This window comes from Rhinolophus hipposideros (genome assembly GCF_964194185.1).
Source record: "Rhinolophus hipposideros genome assembly, chromosome: 21".
Lineage (NCBI taxonomy): Eukaryota > Metazoa > Chordata > Mammalia > Chiroptera > Rhinolophidae > Rhinolophus > Rhinolophus hipposideros.
In genome coordinates this window covers 10,380,550-10,399,534 of record NC_138067.1, presented here as the reverse complement: position 1 = coordinate 10,399,534, position 18,985 = coordinate 10,380,550, and the positions used below count along the sequence as shown (strand labels likewise).

Genomic DNA, 18,985 nt, shown 5'->3' with positions numbered 1-18,985 from the left:
GACTTGAGGGGTATTAGTGCCAGTCTCTCTGTGCCTAAAATTCCACAGTTAGCAATTTGTTTCTTTGGAAATTCGTTTCTTCCGTTTTCTTTTGAAGAAAGCAATTGCTTTCTTCAGATTGTCATTTTTCTATACCAGTAGTCATTCAGATCCCGGTTTAAACAAGTCACTCAGATCTCCAGGTCAAGAGGCTTGGGGCAGGGAGCTGGGCAGGGGAACAGTGGAGAGGAATGGAACAGAAGAAGAATGTGGAGATTCATTGCAGACAGACTCTTCTGATCTTGAGAGTTTGCTGGGACCTGGAATTTCTGAGGACCGTTGATATCTGCCCTGAAAATTCCATTTCAGGAAAGGAGAGGCTCCCAGGTGCTGACAGGCAGACCAGGAGAAGAAACATCCTCAGGAGCCAATGCAGCCTGCCTGGATCCGTTTAATTGTGACAAGGTCCCCTCAGGGGCCTCCGGGCTCCTGCTTCTTGCTGCTGCCTGATGACAAAGCGCTCAGGAACACACTGGCACCTCTGGGCTAACCCCTGTCACTTTCTACCTTACTCAAGCCAGGCCTGCCCACTTTCCCTCTTGATTTGATTGTTTATTTTTGAATGACACTGGGCAAGGCTGCCTCTGAGATCAGCAAGCAGGCAGAACTGAACATTTCATGATCCACTGTTACCTTCTCTCCTCTTCCTGCGTTGGCGTGGGCACAGAGTGGGAGTGAGGTGGCACACCGTCATCCCCATGACGAAGGAGGACACCCAGCGGCAGTCTTCAGGGCAAGCCCAAAACCCACTCACTCCAAAGGGTCCCCCCACCCCGCCCCGATTTCCACCCCAATATCACTCTATTTGTGCTATAGTCTGTACCAATTCACTTTTATTTGCTTACTGGTTTTTGTTCAGTGGATTCGCTTTGTAAATTTAATTCAGTGTATTCAAACAAGAAACTCGACATTACCATTAAAATGGGAAACCAGCATGACTTGCCATCAACAAGAGGCAGAAATAGAAGTAACCACAAGTACACTGAAAACCAAGTCGTGTTGTTAGTGTCTAGTGAAATATGATCACAGCTGGGGCCCGCTCTCTCAGCCACAAACGGGGAGTAGGGTGAGGCAGAGGGGTGTTAAGGCCACAGCAGCGCTCACCTGAGTCTCCTTCTCTGGGCACTCAGGGTCTAGAGAAAGTTGAAATGGGAGGAATATTTTCGTTATATGCCGTGCTTTACCTCGTCTGTGCCATCTAACGTCATCTTGTGTCATCCCTGGTCCTAGGGAGCCCCACACTTTGAAAAATATTCCCAGTGACACATTGGGAAAGGGGACTGAACCGGCTGTGGGGTGACACTCAATGACTTTAGATGCTGCATGACAGCACATAGTAAGATCATTAACCCCATTTCAATGACGCTTCTTGGCACCCAGTGAGGTTTTGTTTAAACAGCCACTTCTGTGTGTGCTGGTCCCCAACCTCAGGATGGAATAAGAGTTTAAACTCTGGAGCCAGGCTTATCCAGCTCACCTCTCCAGGAAGCAGGGTGAGGTCCCCTCTGCTCACGCTTTCTCCTGCTTTCCGTAGCCTGGGGCATCTCTTGTTAGTCTAACAAAACTTCTTCAGTTTTTAAAAACTTCTCAATTCCTGCTCATCCTCTTCTCCTGGGAGCCCAGGGCCTGGTAAAACAAATGCCCTGAAGTCTCGAGGCCTGCTCAGGTTCTCTCCACCAAACTCCACAAAGTACTGGCTGTCCCCATGGTGGCCATTTACAAAGAAAAGTCCCATAGGACATCTTAGCGAGACAGCAGTGGTAGCGTCTGCTCTCCGAGCTTCACTATGCCGCCCATGAATGACAAGAGGAACAAAGATGCCGGCCAAGGAAGACTAAGCCCCAGCGAACACATCTGGGGGCAAGGCCAGAAAGAAGACGTGGTCCACGGGCAACGTTTGGGACAAGCTCAGGAACGGAGTCGTGTGTGACAAAGTGACATATGACCAGCTCTGTGAGGAAGTGCCCAACTATAAACGTATAACCCCAGCTGTTGTCTCTGAGAGACGGAAGACCCGTAGTTCCTCGGCCAGCTCCCTTCAGGAGCTCCTTAGTACAGGGCTTATTGAACTAGTTTCAAAGCCTAGAGCTCAAGTCATTTCCACCAGAAACACCAAGGATGGGGGTGCCCCAGCTGCTGGTGAAGATGCATGAACAACAGGTCCCACCCACTGCACATTTTGAAAAATGAAACTGTATTAAATCAAAGAAAAATAAAGGCACATATCCCCGTGTTTCCAAATGCTTCCCCTCCCCGTTTAGGGGATGTATGCCTGCCTTGCTGGTACCCAGGCCTGCACCTGGCTGCTACGGGAAGGTCCTGCCCACGTGTGCCTAGGAGTCGGGGCACCGTCTGAGCCCCTCGGCATCCTCCGAACTCCGCCTCAGGGCAGACCTGTCCCCACAGTCCCTGGCGAAGATAACGAAGCCGGAAGTAGGGCCACGCCCAGGCTTCCTAGGGAGGACCCGATTCTTGAGATGGCAGATGTGGCACTGGGCCTCTCAGAGGTTGGGAGAGGGGTTGGGTTAATGAATTCTGACATACACAAAAACAAGGAAATACCAAAACAGGTACCGAAACATGGATAACACACACTACAAAGGCAAGTATTACTCTTGACTAGAGGAAACTTCCAAATGTGTGCATCTGAGGCCCTTTAAGAGTGTGAGGCCATGTACCTTCTTGCCCCCTGCCCTCTTGCCTGGGAAAGTATCATCACCCCTACCTTGAGATGGGGAAACTGGGTGCATGAGAGGAGAAGCAGCTGATCCAGGTTGTGCTAGGCCTGGTCCTAGAACTTGGGAGCTCCAGGCTCCCCATGCCCTCTCTGAGGACCCCAGGGTACCCCCCTTCCCCAAGCTTGCGTCCTAATGCTTCTTCAGACCCAGGGAAACCAGGTGGTTTTTCAGAGACCTGGACTCCGGGCTGTATCTAGGCGCTCCAGTGGCTTCTATGGCATCATCGCTTCTTTTGTGGTTCCTGGACTGGTGGCTGGCTGGGTGACATGGTCCTCAGAGGTCACCGGGCTCTGCATTCTTGCACCCCCCGCATGGAGCTGTCCTATGGGCCCCATTGGGAGGTGAGGCTGCCATAGGCTGCTCCAAACATCCTTTCGTGTCTTCCTTGAAGAACACCAAGGCCCCTGGGACATGGCTTCTCTCTCTCTCTGACTGTCCTCTCCTTCCTCTCCCCAAGTGCCTGCCACGAAAGAGCACCCAGAAGTGCAGGTGGAATATGCTGATGCTGACAGCCACCCCCCCATCGTGGAGGACAACCCACCCTCACCCCAGCTGCCATCACCTTCTCCCGCCAAAGCTGACACCCTCACGGTCCCGGGATCCACCGAAGGGACCCACAGGTTAACTTTTATGCTTTTCCTGGGCTTTTCACAGCACTGTGTCACCTGTCCATTTGGCAGATGAGGAGACTGAGGCCAGAGAGGGAAAGCAGTTGGTCCAAGGTCACTCAGCGAGTTGGTGTTAGAGTGGGAACTAAGCACCCCCTTGCTGTTTCTCCTAGTTCCTGGCATAGGGCTCTACAGAGAACTGTCCAGGGAAGCCCTGTCCCAGATACCCTCAACTGTCTGTTAGAAGGGGGTAAGAAATGTGGTGAGGCTAAATTCTAGCACCACCCCTGTTTTATTATAAATAATACAATGGAAATACCAAAGAACGTTAGAAAAATAATCATCGATAGTCTCATCCCACTAGGTGGTGTTTTTATTTTCCTGTTTTCTCTTTCATTCCTTGATTGTGGGCCCATACTTTTGTGTGGTTTTAACACACATTTATGATTGTGTGACATTCTTCCAGTTCCATGTGCCAGAATGGACTTAAATCCCCTCTTATTGGTCACTGTTCGCAATCGTGCTATGAACAGCTCTTTGGTCTTCTGCTCTCTGTCCTTAGGCTCCTTTCTCAAGAGTGGGATTCTTGGTCAAGGTTGCATGCATTTTTATGCCTCTTGAGATCAATTTGTTGCTGCGTGGTTAGAGTTGGTTTTGGGCGACCTGAGCCAGGTCCTGCATACAGCTGTAGGCAGACTGCGAAGTACAGCAGAGTGCTTTGTGAATGACTATATTTAAGCTGAAGAGGAGCTACCAACCCTTCTCCCGCACTGGCTGGATTGAGAGATGATTCTTTTTCCTTGATTAATTTTTGCTCTCATCCATGGGCCTTTGAGTAATTTCTCAGCAGAGGCCTGGAGCCTTCCAGAATGGTGATGGCTAGATGTGACAAGCAGGGGACTCTCAGAATTTAAAAGTAGAAGAGTCATAATCTTCCCCAGCCTCAGAACACAGATCACAGCTCCAACAGTCCTCATGTTTAATTCACTGAATTACATACAGAACAGAGACAGCAGAAGAAACGATGCCACTATGGTTGGAGACATCTGGTCTACCTCCTTCTGTTCTCTTTATAAGGATAGGGAAACTGTACAGGCTTGGTCGGGGTGGATATTGGGGGGCTGGGAGGGGACGAAGATCACTTGGAACTAGAATCCAGGCCTCCTGCCTTCTGCTTATGGGCTGGGCCTGTGAGGTTCCTCTTATCCCTATCATTCATTCATTCATTCACTCATTTTTTTCATCTGCAAACATTCACTGAACGTCTTTCAGGTGCCAGGCTCTGCTCTAGGTGCTGGGGATGAATCAAGGAGAAGCCTGACAGGGACCTGCCCTCAAGGAACTGACATGCTAGTGGGGCTGAGATAGACAATGACCAAGCAATCAAACAAACAAAGAAGACTCTTCCAGAGAGTGCTAAGTAGAATGTGATTGCCAGAAACTAGGGGAGCCTCTGCCTGAGCTGGGCCCCTAGAGCGGAGAATTCTGATGCCCGATGGGGAGGCCGGTGGGGCTGCCTATGGTCAGGGATGGAATGAGCATTGGAGGCAATAGATGGGAGCAGAAAAGCCACCAAAACCACAGGCTCTGACAGAGGGGCACATGGGCATGGCCCTTCTCACAGCTGAAGGCCGTGGTTTGGAGTGAATCCCAGCTCAGCACTTACCAGACAGAAGGCTTGAGGCAAGTCATTTAACCTTCCAAGGCCTCCATTTTCCCATTGTATGATGGGAAACACCACCTGTCTACCAGGATTGTTGTGAAAACCGAACCAGTTACTGCACGTGTGGTGCTGAGCACGGGGCCAGGTCCTAGGAAGTGGTGGGGGAGCTGGCTGCTGATTTAGTTCCGCTCATCATTCTCAGGGGCAGCATGTGCTTTCCAGGTTTGGGAGAGGGCACCGGGCTGGGCACAGGAGGACTGAGTTTGGGTCCCAGGTGTGGGACTTTGACCTCATTCTTCTTGTGTGCATGGCCGTCCTATTAATTAGAGTGTGAAAGAGATAATCCATGAATTTTGCTCTCCTAGGTGAGTTGGCAGAAGGTAACAGGATAGCTTCAGAGCCTTCTGGAATAAAGCAAATGCTGTCCATCCCTCCTACTGTGTCCCTCTAGAAGCCCTACTGGTAGAACCCAGAGTCACGGGGTTGAGGATGAAAGAATCCCAGGTGGATTCAAACCTAGACATCACCAGCCTAAACACCAGTGTCTCCAAATATAACACCTCATGGCAGACTGGGACTGAGTGATGGGATAATTTAGTCTTCATTCCTCAGATAGGGAACCTGGGGCTCCAGGTGGGGATGAACTTGTCCCAGGTCCTACCACAAACTAGAAACTGGACTCCATGGACAGTTACTTTTCTACCTGGTGCACATCTGCAAAGGGAAGGAGGCTGACTTTCCAGAAGATGGAATGAGAGCCCCCAGATCTTCATGGTAGCTGAGAGCGTGGTGTGATAGAGAATGGAGTGGGGTGAGATGGGGAGGCCAGTGGCTTTAGACTAGACTCGGAGGGGAAAGGGAGAAGGACACTTAAGCTGAGGCCTAACTGAGTGATAAGTATTTGATTGAATCGGGCAGATTTAGTCCCATTTTACAGAATAGGAAACTGAGGTGGTACAGAGAGTTTAAGTAACTTGCCAAGGTCACGCATTGGTAAGAGGCAGGGCTGGATGCAAACTCAGGTTTGCCTGAGACCGTGTCAGTGCTGTGACTTTTATGCCAGGCCATTGAACAGATGTGGAGACTGAGGTCCACAGAGTGGCTGTGTCCCTCCCTTCTCCCTTTTTGTGTCCCTGCAGGCAAGTGATGACCCTTAGGCAGCACCATCCCCTGTCCCATCCCCTACCCAGGATTTGGCTCTGAGTGATCTGCAGGGGCAAACGTTGGCTCACTTTCCCCAGGGCCCCTGCTCTTGCTGAAGGCCCCTCCATGCCTGTGTCCTTGCAGGAGGAGGCTGCCCTCCCCAGATGACGAAGCTGAAGAGCTAAAGGAGCTGTCCCCAGCTGAGAGCCCTGTGATGGCCTGGTCGGACACCCCCACCCCCCAGGGCACTGAGTGAGTGGGGACGGCCTCTGGCATCGCACAGTCAGAAGGCTGGGTGGGGATGGGTGGGTGAGAGGAAGGAGTGTGGGGGGAGCATGGATGTTTTTAAAACCAACCACAAGGCCGACTCTGCTAGCGGCTTCTGGGCAGTGAGACAGGGCTGGGTCTGCTGCCCAGGCTGCTTCTGGCTGGCCTGGGAGTTCTACAAAACCTGCAGAAAGGGCGCATTCACCCTCTGGAGCGAGCTGTGTGCATGACACGCGGCACTCAGAGGAGGAGTCGTCTGTGCAAAGGCTCTGCTGTAAAGGAGAGGCTGAGGGGAGCCACAGGCAGGGCTTGGCTCCTGGCCCTGAACCCCTGAAAGAGTCAGTGAGGAGAGGAAGGACCATGAGGATATCCGGGGGCCCCAATCTGGGGAGCTTGTTAAAAATACAGACACCTAGGCCCCCCCAGGCCTGCTGGATCAGCAGCTCAGACAGTGGGCCCTGGAGAATCCCATCTTTCCAGGCTCCCCAGGTGAGCTGATGCAGCTGGTGTGTGGAACAATGTTTAGAGGCCACTCACTGCGAGGGCATTGGGACCTGTGTCTCTGCCGTCTAACTGTCCCAAGCGCTGGGCCAATGGGAGATGTTTTCCTGAAGAGTTTGCCTGAGTAGCCGAGTTGATGGTGAGTCCCCCCCACCCCACCCCCGGGCTCTGGTGTGGCGTCTCCATCCTGCTCTCAGCCACAGCTCCTGGAGTAGCCACAGGACGCTCTGGGCTTTCCTTCCAGTCTTTTCTTTCTATACATAACTTTTGGAATTTATGTTTAATGGAGTTATGGAAAGTTCAGAAAAGTTAAAGAAGCAATTAAAAAAACAAACACCCAAACCTCACCCACACTCCAGTGGTCTGTTTCATCACACAGTGGACTCACATCTGATACAGTAGGGTAAAGACAGGGCTAGGGCTTAATATCAGGAAACAAGGCAGAGATCAGTCGTAATAATAAAAGTTACCCTTGGAAACTCTCAAGGAGGTGAATAGGGAGACCCGTGTATTAGCTAGGTAGGCTAAGCTGCTGTAACATTTAGACCCCAAAGATTCAGTGGCTGAAGGAGTAGGAAGATGTCCCATATGTCAGAGTCATGTCACTCGCTGAGTGTTTCGGGTCAGTGGAAGGCTCTGCTCCATGCAGTTGCTTAGGGACCCAGCTTACAGAGGTTCTACCACCTTCGGATGGCTCCCCAGATCCTGCTGGTCACCATAGAAAGGGAGAATGCCAGGCCACTCTTGGATAAGGAGACCTGGAGTAGCACGGAGCATATCTACTCATGTTCTACTGGTGAGAGCTCGTGTGGCTACAGCCAGGAAACGTAGTCACTGGCGGGGCGTCGACATGCCGGTGTCTACGCCCCACAGGAGATAACGGATGTGGGTGAGCCACTCATGTCCCCACCACGCCCAAGCTCCATCTCTCTTTAGGATCCTCACATTGATTGTTTCCAGCCTGGCTTCCTCAACTGAGCACAAGAGGAGTAGCTGGCTTGAGTTTCGGTGACTCAACATATAAAAAAAAGATCGATCTGAAAACACCAGTGTGACACTCAGCTCAGCGAGATGATCCCAGTGAGGCCACTCAGCAGAGCCCATTCAAGTGGCCCGTGTCACCTCACCCAGGGCACTCAGCTCAGGCTGCGTGGGGCGTCAGGCAGACTGTCTCTCTCTCTCTCTCTCTCTCTCTCTCTCTCGCTTGCTTTGAGTGCATACCGTTTAAATTTCTTTTTTTTGTGTGTGATTAAAGTTTATTGGGGTGACAATTGTTAGTAAAGTTACACAGATTTCAGGTGTACAATTCTGTATTACATCACCTATATCTCACATTGTGTGTTCACCACCCAGAGTCAGTTCTCTTTCCATCACCATAGATTGGAGGTTTAAATTTCTATACGTAAAAAAGATATATAATGTATCTGCCCTGTTTTTTCCACCAGCTATTTCTGAAGCCTGAAAAAGTAGCCCTGTCCCCTCTCTAATCTGTCCCAGACACGTATCTCACATGAACCCCAAACTGGAACTAACAGCCCTGAACTGAGTTCCCTCCTAAATCCCAAGTGGAAGCAAAGAAGTTTCAGATCTGCCCATCTGAATTAGTGCCTGCGTGGTACATTTTCTAAAAGCTGGGCCCTTGGGTGTTATCTGCAGACTGAATGTCCTCCTAGAGGATATTAAAGCAGGTTTAACAAAAACTGGAGCAGGATTCACGTCCTTTAGGCCAGATGGGACACAGATGCTGTTCAGCTCTTCCCTGGGGGCACTAGGTCCCTTCCCACTCAGCCCGCTCACCTTTGGGTGGTGTTTCCAGTGGCCAGGACCGGGCATCCTCCACTGCCAGCCAGAACAGTGCCATCATCAATGACCGGCTCCAGGAGCTGGTGAAGCTTTTCAAGGAGCGGACGGAGAAGGTGAAGGAGAAGCTCATCGACCCCGATGTCACGTCCGACGAGGAGAGCCCTAAGCCCTGTGAGTCCAGAGCTGAGGATGGCCCGCCCATCCAGGAGGGGGATGGGGACCCAAAAGCCCCAGTCAACTCATGGTCAGGGTGGCCCCCCAAGGAAATAGTTGAGGTGTTTGAGATAAGCTCAGATCCCCACTCTCTGGATTTTGGGGTTCCTATATGTATGGGTTTAGCAGTATTCCCAGAGTGGGAAGGTCAAATCTCTGACCAATGATCCAGTTGTACTTGGCTCCCCCTCTTACAGGGCGAGTACCCTCATTGACCCTTCTGCCTTTTTCCCCAGTGGCAGGCAGGTGGTCCACCCTGGGTGTGTCTTGTGACCTCACACTCAGATGGTGTCCATAACCCACTCTAGAACTACACAGTTTTATTTTTCAGAGGCCTCAGTTGCAATGTTCTTATGAGGCTATCTGAAAGTTTTCTGCTCTCAAGGTACCAGGACGAAATAAGAAATATGCTCTGTTGTAGTGCGGGGTGGGTTCTAGGTCTTTTCAAAGGAGACAAGCCCATCCCCACCTTAGAACTCACGATGCCAATAATGAACCTCGCAGAGCCTGACTTCACAATCCTAAAGCTAGAAACAGCCATATTGAACCTATAAGAGCCAACCTCTAGGTCACCAGTATCACAGGGAGGCTGTGGTCCCATTCAGCATCTTGTTTTAGAGACTAAGGAGCTGAGATTTCTGTGCTGAGAAAGCTGGAGCAATGTTTCCCTAATTTCTGACCCTGAGTGGCAGAAATTTTGGGTATGAAATGCTTCCAGCACTCAGAGAAGACCAAAGCTATCCAAACACAGATACACAAGCAAACACTTCACTGGAACATCCAGCTTGTTCAGAAACACTTCATTTTCAGCAGTTCCAGATTGATAGCCAGGAAGGGTTTGTAGACAGGGGCCCAGGTGGCTGTTAGAGCGGGAGCTGTGAGGTTTGCTCCAAGAGAACACCCTGGTTTCTGCACACACCGCTTGTAGCCGGTTGTGGGATGGTGCCAGTCTCCTCAACTTCGGGTCCGGGGTCTGTGTACCTGAACCTCAGGGCGGGGTCAGATGGTCACCAGTGTTATCCCATAGCCCCAGCCAAGAAAGCCCCAGAGCCGGCCCCGGACACAAAGCCTGCTGAGGGGGGGCAGGCCGAAGAGGAGCATTATTGTGACATGCTCTGCTGCAAGTTCAAAAGCCGCCCCTTGAAGAAGTACCAGTTCCCCCAAAGCATCGACCCGCTGACCAGTGAGTCCTGGGCGGGGCAATGGGCATTGCTACCATGTAATACGAGAGGGCAAGAGATTGGGAGGGGGATGGACGGGGCAGTGCAACATGTGGACTGGGGACCCATGGACAGCCAAGGTTCCTGACCCCCAAACAAACAAAACACCTCTGGAATCAGAATATAACATCAAATCCATCTTACAGACAAGGGAGCTAAGGCAGAGGAGAAGTTAACGAGTCTAAAGACATAAAACTGCGTAGTGGCAGACCCAGGACTCGGACTCCTGACTCTTGGCAAAGTCTTTCTACTCTGCTCTCGCTGGCTCCTTCTTGGAGCTGCTGCTCTCAGCAGAAAAGGGAAGAAGTTCTTCCGATACCTAAAGTGAATTCCCTCTCACTTCCCTTTTAGCCCATTTTATATGCCTCAAGAATAACAACCTTTCCTACGTGCACAGTACTTTACAGTTCGCAAAGGATCTCCCTGCCTTTCTTATCTGACCTCCGCTTGTGACTTCTTGGAGGAAAGTAGAGCAGGTGCCAGAGATAGACTTTCCTAAGTTTATACAAGAAGTCATTTAGGGGACAGAACTCCAACCTTGGTGTCCACTGGGCCTCTAAAATGACCAGGTGACCCTATGGTATCCATCCGTTTGTCCATCTTTCTATATATCCGTCTAGCCGTCTTCTATGCATTATTTACTGTTGTGTAAGTAAGCCTTTCCTACTAAGTCAGGAAATAGATTTTTGAAAAAATTTCAACAAGAATGAAAGCAACAGGGTTTTCTAGTTAGCTCTTATCTAATAATGCCCCCATGTCCCCTCTTCAGGATGCTCTGATTTATTAAGGCCTAGCTGTGATTTATTTTTAAATCAAAGATAGTTTTACACCCCCACCCCCAAGTGACAGAAGTGTCACATGTAGTGCTCACAGGAAAGTACAGACAGACAAGTGGAAAAAAGAAAGCGCCCCCGTGAGGAGCCCTTCTCCAGCTGATGTTCTAGCATGTTCCTGCCCCTCCCTTCCGCACAGACCTGATGTACATCCTGTGGCTGTTTTTTGTGGTGATGGCCTGGAGCTGGAACTGCTGGCTGATTCCTGTGCGCTGGGCCTTCCCCTACCAGACGCCAGACAACATCCACCTCTGGCTGCTGATGGATTACCTGTGCGACCTCATCTACTTCCTGGACATCACCGTGTTCCAGATACGCCTGCAGTTTGTCAAAGGAGGGGACATCATTGTGAGTCACAGGCAGGTGGAGGGCGTGACTGGGGGCAGACTCTGCAGCCAGAGCCTTCAGGGGACCAAACCCTGATGCTTCAATAGACAACAAGATAAACAAACAAGGAAATCTTGGAAACATCTGCCCCTGCTTGTTCAACAACATGGTTACTTATTTTGCACACCTTTGATATATTCAAATTACACGCATCAAATACCGCTGATGGGTGAAATGGTTCCTGGATCACTTGATGGAATTAGAGATGGAGAAGGGGTCCAGAGAATGCCCTTTAGCACAGGCAGGCCTGGTTCAAATCCCAGCTTTACCACGACTAGCTGTACCACCTCTCTGAGTCTCAGTTTCCGCATCTGTAAAGTGGGGATAGAAATTATTCCCTCATAGGATTACTGTGAGGACTGACCGAGGCAATGCAGGCGGAGAGCTCAGCACAGGTAACTGCTGGCAATCGGCATTTCCTGGGGGTCCTGCGAAGAGCTTGATACTTGGACCAGTTTGAGACCCCGTGCTCTGGTGTAGACCCTACTTGCCAGAAAAGGGACTGAAGTCCTGATTTGGGACTTGACAGTAGCAGGAGGCATGGTTCCTATCTCCCTGTGCAGGTCACTTTTCTAAATTCCACACTGGCAGCACCTGCTCCTCTGTGTGCACACAAGTTGAGGTTGGGCCTCTAAAACAATTTAGAAGAAAAAGCATTTCCTGGGCAACCCCTCTTCTGGTCTGATCAGAGCCATGCCAGCTCCTCAGTAAATAAGGTGGCAAATGGGTCGGGTAAGACCAACATGCTGAGAAAATGAGCTCAGTAGCCTTGCCTTCCATGCCAGAAGTTGGAATCTAGCTGGGTGACCTTGGCCAGCTCCCTCCCCGCTGGGGGCTTGACCTCCCCACCTATAGACTGTGAGGCTTTCACCAGAGCTCAGCTGGTCCTTTGGGCTCTCTTCTATGGGGCTGTTACTCTGGCAGGAAAGTAGAGGGTGTCTGGGGGATTTCCATCGTTTCTCCCATGGGATTAAAGGATTAAGCTCTCAGGCCATTTCACGGTCATTATTCCATTTTCTTCTAGACGGACAAAAAAGAGATGCGCAATAACTACCTGAAATCTCCCCGCTTTAAGGTATGTGCCAGGGAGGCAAGTGTCCACAGGGTCTTGGAAGGTTGTGTCTCAGGGGACCCTGGGTGCCTTGGGGCCAGGTGTGTTGTGGTTCCCCCAGGACTGGCACAGGTTGGGCAGCTGAACAGAGAGAGGCCTGTGGGTGGGATCCTTTCTGCTCTCGTTTTAGGCCCTCCTGGGCATTCTGAGCTCACCTGTCTACTGAAGGTAGAGGCCCACTCACTCACCCTGTCCCACAACCCTGGGGTTTCCTGTTTTATACACTGTGATGTCCCACTGGGATTTCAGATGGATGTGTTCTGCTTGCTGCCTTTGGACTTTTTCTACTTGAAACTCGGTGTGAAGCCCCTCCTGCGCTTGCCGCGCTGTCTGAAGGTGAGACGAGTGGGCTTCCCCATCCAAGGCCTTCAGCTCTTACCTGCTCTACACTAGCACTGGCACATTCATTTCTGCCCTGAGCTGCACTGGGAAGTGGGGGGCATCAGGGAAGGGGGTCCCAAGGGGAGATGCAAATTCTTTATAATTGTTAGTGCTTCTTAGTGGTGCCCTGTGTTAGGTATTGTTCTGGAAGCTTTACAGGTGCCATGTGAGTTTTGGTAGTACCAGCATTTTACAAATGAGAAGTCTGAGGCACAGATAGGTTAAGTAACTTGCCCAAGGTCACACAGGTAGAGTCTGCATTTGAATCCAGACTGTTTCCCCTGTCTATGCTTTCCGTAATTGTAGAGACTCCTCAGAGGGACTTCTACTTTATGTTGGACTCCATCATAATGTTGGTTTCTCCAAGATGGAGAAACTGAGACTTGGAAAACTTGGGTGTCTTGCTCAAGGTCACAGGAGTCAGGAAGTGCTGCGGATGGATTTGAATGTACAGCCCAACACCTGTTTCATTGTTGGTTGTTGCTCAGTGTCATTAAGGCCATTCTTCCTGCCACGAGGGCAGAGCTAGTGTCCCTGGTGTGACCAGTATGGACAGGCTGCTCAGAGCACTCAGGATCCTCCAAATGGATTTTTCTTGTAGACCAATTAAACTCATCTCTCTTCTTACATGATGGCTGATGTCTCTTCCCCAAAATGGCAATGAGGGAATTTGCGAAAGAGACAAAGGCAATCTCCTTAATAAACCCATAGGAACAGGGCAGCAGAAAGTAGGAAGAATGCAAGTATCCTGCTGGAATTGAGCATGGGCCCTGCTGCTGAGCTTCCTGGCTGCCAAGACGAAAGAGGAAACTGGAAGCGTCACCAGTCTTATCTGACAGGTGCCAGCTTCCTGGGTGCTGCTGAGATTGCTTTAGAGGCAAACATCAGAGTGGGGAAGGTTGCTCCATAGCCCAGGGTCCACCCCAGATGCAGAGGTGAGACCCGTATCTTGGTTCATGTGGAGGTAGGGAGCGTGCCTCATTCACACACCTAACGTTCAGCACGACTCAGAGGCCATGACTCTCTGAGCCTAAGGTGACGAATTCACGTCCCTGGTCCTTCTGCACCCAGTGCAAACTCCGAATGGAAATCAGAACGAACACCTGGACGATAGCTAGCATGTCCCCTAGGAAATCTTCATCCATGTTATTTTTAAATGTCAAACAATGTGTGCAGCGACCTAGAGGCACGGTTGTATAATGGAAAGAGCTTGAAGTCTGAGTGCAAGCTGGGTTCAAACCCTGGTTCTGTCACTTACCAGCTGTGTGCTTTGGGCAAGTTACTGAACTTCTCTGAGTGCCAGTTTTCTCTCTTTATGAATGATAATACATACCTCACATATAAAGAAGTAATAAGGCAATTTATGTACAGCTGACCTTGAACAACGTGGGTTTGAATTGCGCAGGTCCACTTATATGTGGATATTTTTCAATAAATACATACAGTACTATAAATGTATTTTCTCTTACGATTTTCTTAATAATATTTTCTCTAGCTTACTTTATTATAAGCACACAGTATATGTTCTGGCACATATAGTCTATGTTCATATAATAATGCATTGAACATACATGTTCAACAGTACATGTTCAAAATATATGCTAATTGACTGTTTTATATTATCAATAAGGCTTCTGATCAACAGCTGTAAGTTAAGTTTTTGAGGATTCAAAAGTTATACACGGACTTCCGACTGCAGGGGTGTCGGTGCCCCAACCCCTGCATTGTTCAAGGGTCACCTGTAAAGTGCAGCTACCAAAGGTGCTCAGGAAGGAAGAACAGTTATTGTACATAAGCCTGGAAGGATATAAGCAAGGGTGTTAGGGAGGTTGCTCCTTTATACAATTGTTTCTTCCTCAACATTCACAACAGTGTCCTTAACCTGGGACATATGTACCCCTAAACGTTTCGTGGTCGGATTCAGAAGGTCTAGGAGTCCCCTGAAATTATATGCGAACTGTAAGGACATAATTACATGTCATTTCCAAGGGAAGAGGTGCCTTGGTTTCTGTCAGATTAGTAAATGGAGTTTCTGGCCCTGACCTCTAAGGGCTAAAGACGTCTGATTTTGAACATTCCTTCTCTAGCCCCTCCCGCCAGGGGCTACAGAGAGAGGCCAGTCTGGGCACCTGACGGGAATGGGCCGGGGTGGTGAGGGCAGTGCATCACCGCGCACAGCAGGCTGCCCTGATACCTTGTGGTGAGGGCAGTGCGTCACCGCACACAGCAGGCTGCCCTGATACCTTGTGGTGAGGGCAGTGCGTCACCGCACACAGCAGGCTGCCCTGATACCTTGTTCTTCCTCCCAGTATATGGCCTTCTTCGAGTTTAATAACCGCCTAGAATCAATCCTCAGCAAAGCATACGTTTACAGGTGAGACCCCTTTCTCTCTCTCTCTCTCTCTCTCTCTCTCTCTCTCTCTCTCTCTCTCTCTCTCTCTCTCTCTCAATCGGCATTCTCTACCCTCCTCACTTTCCTTTCAAACTCCCTGGCCCTGCACGCCTGGCCACCACCGGAAGCCAGGCCTTTTCCTCTAAAGGGATGTTTGTGTTTTAGAGAACCAGAAATGTCCCATTTCCCCCAATTGTGAGAAGGGCACACATAGGTTGACACACATGGCTCAATTGCATTTCCACGGAGCTAGGCCTTATTTTGGTCTCAGCTCAGGGAACTGACCCCACCAAACTGCTTGTAGGACACAGTGGGCCATCTGGCAGATGTCCAAGACCAGCCAGGCCTTGAGACCAGCCAGGCCACACTGGGGGACAAAGCTCCCCTCCACCCCTCTCATGAAGTGGCACTTCTCTGCACACATCTGTCCCTTCTCTGCCCCTTTTCAAAGACACATTCTTCTTCTGGCTCCTCCACACCCTCCCAGAACTATCTGCACGTGTAGCGTTGAGCCAATTGTAGCCCCAAGTCTTGACAGCCCTTCGTTCAAACGTCACCATTCCTAACAGACAGAGTCTCAAAAGGGCATCTCAAAAGGGCCACTGGCTGGTTTCCATCGGACATTGTCCACTAGCTGGGCAGGGCCTTGGGGCTCCAACATGGGGCTCTACGGGGTGGGCATCAGGGAAGTGAGGACTGGCTTTCTCTCTGCGTCCCCACCCCTGGGCGAGCTGTCCTGGCTGCCCTTTCTGCTGCTGCATTCACACCTTTTCTTTTGCTGCAGGGTTATCAGGACCACAGCCTACTTGCTCTACAGTTTACATTTGAACTCATGTCTGTATTACTGGGCATCAGACTATCAGGGCATTGGCTCCACTCACTGGGTTTACGATGGCGTGGGAAACAGGTAAGTCACAGTCTTCCTCCTGCGCCATAATTGCTGGCACCAAGACTCCCAGAAAGGAGTCTTATTGCCACCATGCTGCCAAGACCACCTTGCTCCCAAGGAACCACTGACCTGATGAGATTAAAGGGCCAGGTGTCCAAGTCCTCACTAAGCTGACATTCCTGAGCACCTACCACATGCCGGGCATAGGGGTGCCCAGACATGAACAAGACCTGCTGGAAAGATCCATAGTCTATAGTAGAGTCGACAAATTCCATGTGTGCATGTACACAGCCACCCAAGGTCATGGCTGAGAGCGAATGAGGCCAGAGAAGCCTTCTTAGCACAGCTCCCGGACATCGCTAGCTGTGCAGGAGCTGGCCAACAAGGTGAAACCTACTTGCCAATGCAGGGAGCTGCCATATACCGTGGGCATGCCCCCATGATGATGATAAGATGATGGCAATGATAATACTAGAGCAGGCAATGCACAACACTTACAGGACACCAGCCCTGCTCTAAGCACCCAACATAGTGACTCACTTAATCCTCCCGACAAGCTCACAAGAGGTACTATCATCACCCTGTTTTACAGATGAGGTAACACGTGGGCAGTTACTTCCCAGGCTCACACAGTTTATACGTTGGAGAGCTGGGATTGAACTCAGGAAGCATGGCTAAGAGTCTTCAATGTCATACCGTCTGCCGGGGCTGTAGAGGGGTGGGGGAAGTGGCATGGGACAGTCAATTCTGAGCGGTGAAGTTTGATCTTGACTTTGGTAGATGGAGAGAAGGGATAGAGAACCCCTGGGGGAGGGAGCAACAGAAAGAAAGCTGTGGAAATTGCAGAATAATGGAGTCAAGGAGCTGGGACCCATCCTTGTGGCTGGAGGGTGTGACCTGAGAGGTTGGAATCTTGCCTTCTGTTGGACAGCACAGCTGTCCAATACTGTAGCCACTGGCCACAAAGGCTACCGGGCTACAGAGCATTTGAAATTCAAGTGTGACTGAGTGGTGCAGAAGACGTAAAGTACATACAGGATTTGGGAGCCATGGAAAAAGATGTAAGCTGTCTTAGCCCTAATTTTTAAAAGATTGGTTGCTTGTTGAAATGATTAATTTTGATATTTTGCATTCACTAAAATACATTAGTGAAGTTAATGTCACCTGTTTCTTTTAATTTTCCCAAAATGTGGTTACTAGAAAATTTAATATTACATGTGTGGATCACACCATATTTTCATTGTGTAGCACTGCTCTAGGCAATGGGAAACCAGCAAAGGGTTCTTTTCTTTTTTCTTTCTTTTTGCTGCTCTGTGTGTGTGTGTGTGTGTGTGTGTGTGTGTGTGTGTGTGTGTGTGTGTGTGTTCTGATTATAAAAGAAAGATCAGGAACATTTCTTTGATTCTAAAGATGCAGTTAATTATATGACACAGTATTGAATCAGTACAGCTTTTTGGGGAAAAAATATTATACTAAATGTACATGGATTGTAAGATAGACCCCAATTTTAGAAACGTTAACGTGAAAAAATAGGTCACCAACAGGGATACAGGATAACATAATATTGTGCATGTTTTCCCATTAAACCTTTAGAACCATGATATCAATACCCCACCACACAGATACACCACCGTTTATTTAACCATTTCCTTATCATTGGCCACTTAGGGTGTTTCTAGTTTTTCACTATGACACAGGACACTGCAGGGAACATCTTTGTATATGAAACTTCGTTCTCTGGTGTGTTTCCTTATAATAAATTCCTAAAGGGGAATGGCAGGGTGAAGGGAGATAATAATGATTTTTTTTAAAACCTTAAAAAGGTATGTACATATTTTAATTAGTAAACTTTTAAGAGCAGTTTGAGGTTTACAGAAAAGTCGATTGGGAGGCACAAAGAGTTCCCGTATACCGCCTCATTTTTAAGGCTTGGAGGGTTATTGAAAACTACCCCGTTTGTCCTCTCACCTCTTGACTTTCAAAGCCTTTTAAGCCAGAGAATGACAGGACCCAGGGGGACCTCGGAAAGATAGCTGGCGGGAGGAGGACTGGGTGGACAGGCAGGAAGCAGAGGAACCAGTTAGGGGGACACTGGTCTGTCCCTTAGAGCAACAAAAGAGCCAAAACAAAGGGTTTTGTGATGAGGGGGAGGGAGGGCAGTGTGGGAAGATGAGAAGACCTGGGGACTAGAGCAGAGATGAGCCTGGAGATTCAGATATAGGCTTTCAGGACCAGAGTCCAGGGTGTGGCTCCTGGAGCTGCCACCTGCTGGCAGTAAACAGGTGACATCTCTTTTCTGGGCCTCAGTTTCCTGACCTGCAGAATGGGGCTGATAATGGGAGCCACACCTTGAAGAGGTAACTGTGAGAATTAGGTGCCTCTGTGTCATTAGTGCCGGGCCTTAGTGGATGCCCAGTCAGCTGTGGTGACAAAGAGGTAGAGGAGGAGTCCAGGGATCAGTTAGCCATCTCAGGCGGACCCTGCCTTACATTGATCTGTGCCCACCAGTGACACAAAATGCTCTCAGTACAGCTGTCAATTCTTTGGTCTCCTCTTCAATTGGCACTAGAACAGGTGGTCACTTGTGTCCAAGGTGGCTTCTTTGTATAGTGGTTTGTCTCAGTGTGGATGCCCCTGGTCACAGTGGCCATCACTCTTTGCTGCCTTCTGGAGTGGGGTTGTGGCCTGAGGGACAGCCACACCTGTAGAGAGATGTCCCAGAGTCCAGGGCCGCTCCAGCAGGCAGGAGGGCAAACCTGACATGGACTGAGGGGTGGAGTGTGTTGGGAATGGGGTC

The 18,985-nt window shown here is 49.8% G+C and overlaps 1 protein-coding gene across 1 annotated transcript in view; it reads left to right on the top strand.

Annotated features, from left to right (window-relative positions):
* Positions 1 to 18,985, top strand: part of CNGB1 (cyclic nucleotide gated channel subunit beta 1) — a gene marked incomplete at its 3' end in the record, with an annotated part of 58,467 nt that overhangs the window by 21,551 nt on the left and 17,931 nt on the right. The window contains exons 12-21 of the mRNA XM_081030915.1: positions 2,301 to 2,472; positions 3,235 to 3,397; positions 6,336 to 6,443; positions 8,776 to 8,933; positions 10,003 to 10,158; positions 11,168 to 11,376; positions 12,440 to 12,490; positions 12,776 to 12,862; positions 15,217 to 15,281; positions 16,084 to 16,206. Coding sequence (XP_080887041.1) covers positions 2,301 to 2,472; positions 3,235 to 3,397; positions 6,336 to 6,443; positions 8,776 to 8,933; positions 10,003 to 10,158; positions 11,168 to 11,376; positions 12,440 to 12,490; positions 12,776 to 12,862; positions 15,217 to 15,281; positions 16,084 to 16,206 — 1,292 coding nt within the window. The remainder of the gene's footprint in view (positions 1 to 2,300; positions 2,473 to 3,234; positions 3,398 to 6,335; positions 6,444 to 8,775; positions 8,934 to 10,002; positions 10,159 to 11,167; positions 11,377 to 12,439; positions 12,491 to 12,775; positions 12,863 to 15,216; positions 15,282 to 16,083; positions 16,207 to 18,985) is intronic.